Genomic DNA, 1,673 nt, shown 5'->3' with positions numbered 1-1,673 from the left:
GAGCAAGGGGCTGCTGGTGCCCGAGCTCTACAGCAGCCCGAGCGCCGCCTGCATCCAGTGCCTCGACTGCCGCCTCATGTACCCGCCGCACAAGTTCGTGGTGCACTCGCACAAGGCCCTGGAGAACCGGACCTGCCACTGGGGCTTCGACTCCGCCAACTGGCGGGCCTACATCTTGCTGAGCCAGGACTACACGGGCAAGGAGGAGCAGGCCCGCCTGGGCCGCTGCCTGGACGACGTGAAGGAGAAGTTCGACTACGGCAACAAGTACAAGCGGCGGGTGCCCCTGGTGAGTGTCCCCTGGGGCCCTGTCTCTGCAGGCTGAGACCTGTGCGCTGCCTCTCCCCCACGGCTCAGGGTTTTGCTTTGTTTGAAGGAGAATCGGGTTCGCTTTTAGGGTCCCCCGGATGGTCCTGTAGCCGGGCAGGCAGGCCCCCTCCTGCCTGACCCCTGGGACTAGCCAGCCTGCCTGGCCTGGAGGGCCGGGCCCGGTGGGTGGAGAAGCCCTCCGGCCCCGGCAGTCGCCCAGAAAGGCCGGGGAGGGCAGGCCTCAGTCCTCAGGACGCCCCTGCCCAGAGTCCTGGGAAGTTAGACCTGGGCTGGGCCCAGGCTGGAGCCTTGGGCCAAGACCTGCCTTCCTCTGGGTGCCTCAGGGAGCGTCCAGACCAGGTGGGGGCAAAGGGCACTGCCAACCTCAGAGCTCCCAGGCCCGCAGGCCCCAGCCGGCGGGACTTGGCCGGGCAGAGCCTTTCTGTGCCTGGAAGTCCTGGGAGACGCTAGCAGACGGCCCGTGTCCTGGCGCCCTGGCAGGGGGCCGAGACTTGGGGACTCCAGCTCTGTGTCTCCCTGGGCCTTCCAGGGAGTGGACCCAGAGTCCCCGTGTGAGGGTGCGTGTGAGGGTGCGGGCCACGAGCACGGGCGCCAGGCCTCAGCGGCGGGCACCCCAGGCCGAGAGCTCCAGTGGCCTGTGGCTGGCAGTTTGTTTTGGAGGCGCCCATGTCCCTCTCCCTGTGTCTCCAACGCTGGAGGGCACCGCGGGCAGGGCAGGGCGGGGAGGGCCAGGCCGGCGCCGCTGTGTGTCTGTCCGGGACGTTTGTGGTCTGGCCCCTCCCGGGACCGCTGGACACTGAACACAATCACCCAGGCCCTCACCGACTCCTCTTGGCATCTGCCCCCTCCCCACGAATCTGCAACTCTCCTTTTACATTTCCAGGCTTATTAAATCGCACACAGAATGCTGCCCTGGCTCAGCTATTCTTGGAGGCCTAATTAATTCAGCTATTGCATCAAACTTCTTTTTCTGAATCTGTGAATAGAGGCTCCCGCCTGATTTTCTCTGGGCGCCCCTCCAGCGGAGTGTCAGTCTTGGGGAGCGGAGGAGGGGCTGGGGAGGAGGAGGGCCTGTCGCCTCTGCTTAGAGGGGCTGCCGCGTGTGCGTGTGCAGGGCCGTTTCTGCCCTGGCTAGACCAGTGCCCAGGTGGCAGCTGTTGGCAGACTGCGGGTTTGCCGTGGGGCCGGCAGGAGGGTCTGGGGGGTGCCGGTGGGAAGGCCGCCGGCAGGGCCCTTCGTTGGAGACGGAGTTGGCTCTGGGTGGCATGCGGGGCCCTGGGAGCCTTTCCCGTTTGGGGTGGCTGCACCCTGGACAGCCAGCGTGGCCTGAGGGGGCCCGTGTG

At 66.8% G+C, this 1,673-nt stretch overlaps 1 protein-coding gene across 1 annotated transcript in view; it reads left to right on the top strand.

The window, feature by feature from the left end:
- Nucleotides 1-1,673, top strand: part of SKI (SKI proto-oncogene) — a gene marked incomplete at both ends in the record, with an annotated part of 50,319 nt that overhangs the window by 617 nt on the left and 48,029 nt on the right. Inside the window, one exon of the mRNA XM_014543761.1 lies at nucleotides 8-289. Within this exon, the coding sequence (XP_014399247.1) occupies nucleotides 8-289 (282 nt within the window). The remainder of the gene's footprint in view (nucleotides 1-7; nucleotides 290-1,673) is intronic.

The sequence above is a fragment of the Myotis brandtii genome, unplaced genomic scaffold, assembly GCF_000412655.1.
Source record: "Myotis brandtii unplaced genomic scaffold, ASM41265v1 scaffold334, whole genome shotgun sequence".
Classification (NCBI taxonomy): Eukaryota; Metazoa; Chordata; class Mammalia; order Chiroptera; family Vespertilionidae; genus Myotis; species Myotis brandtii.
This window is presented reverse-complemented; position numbering and strand designations above follow the sequence as displayed.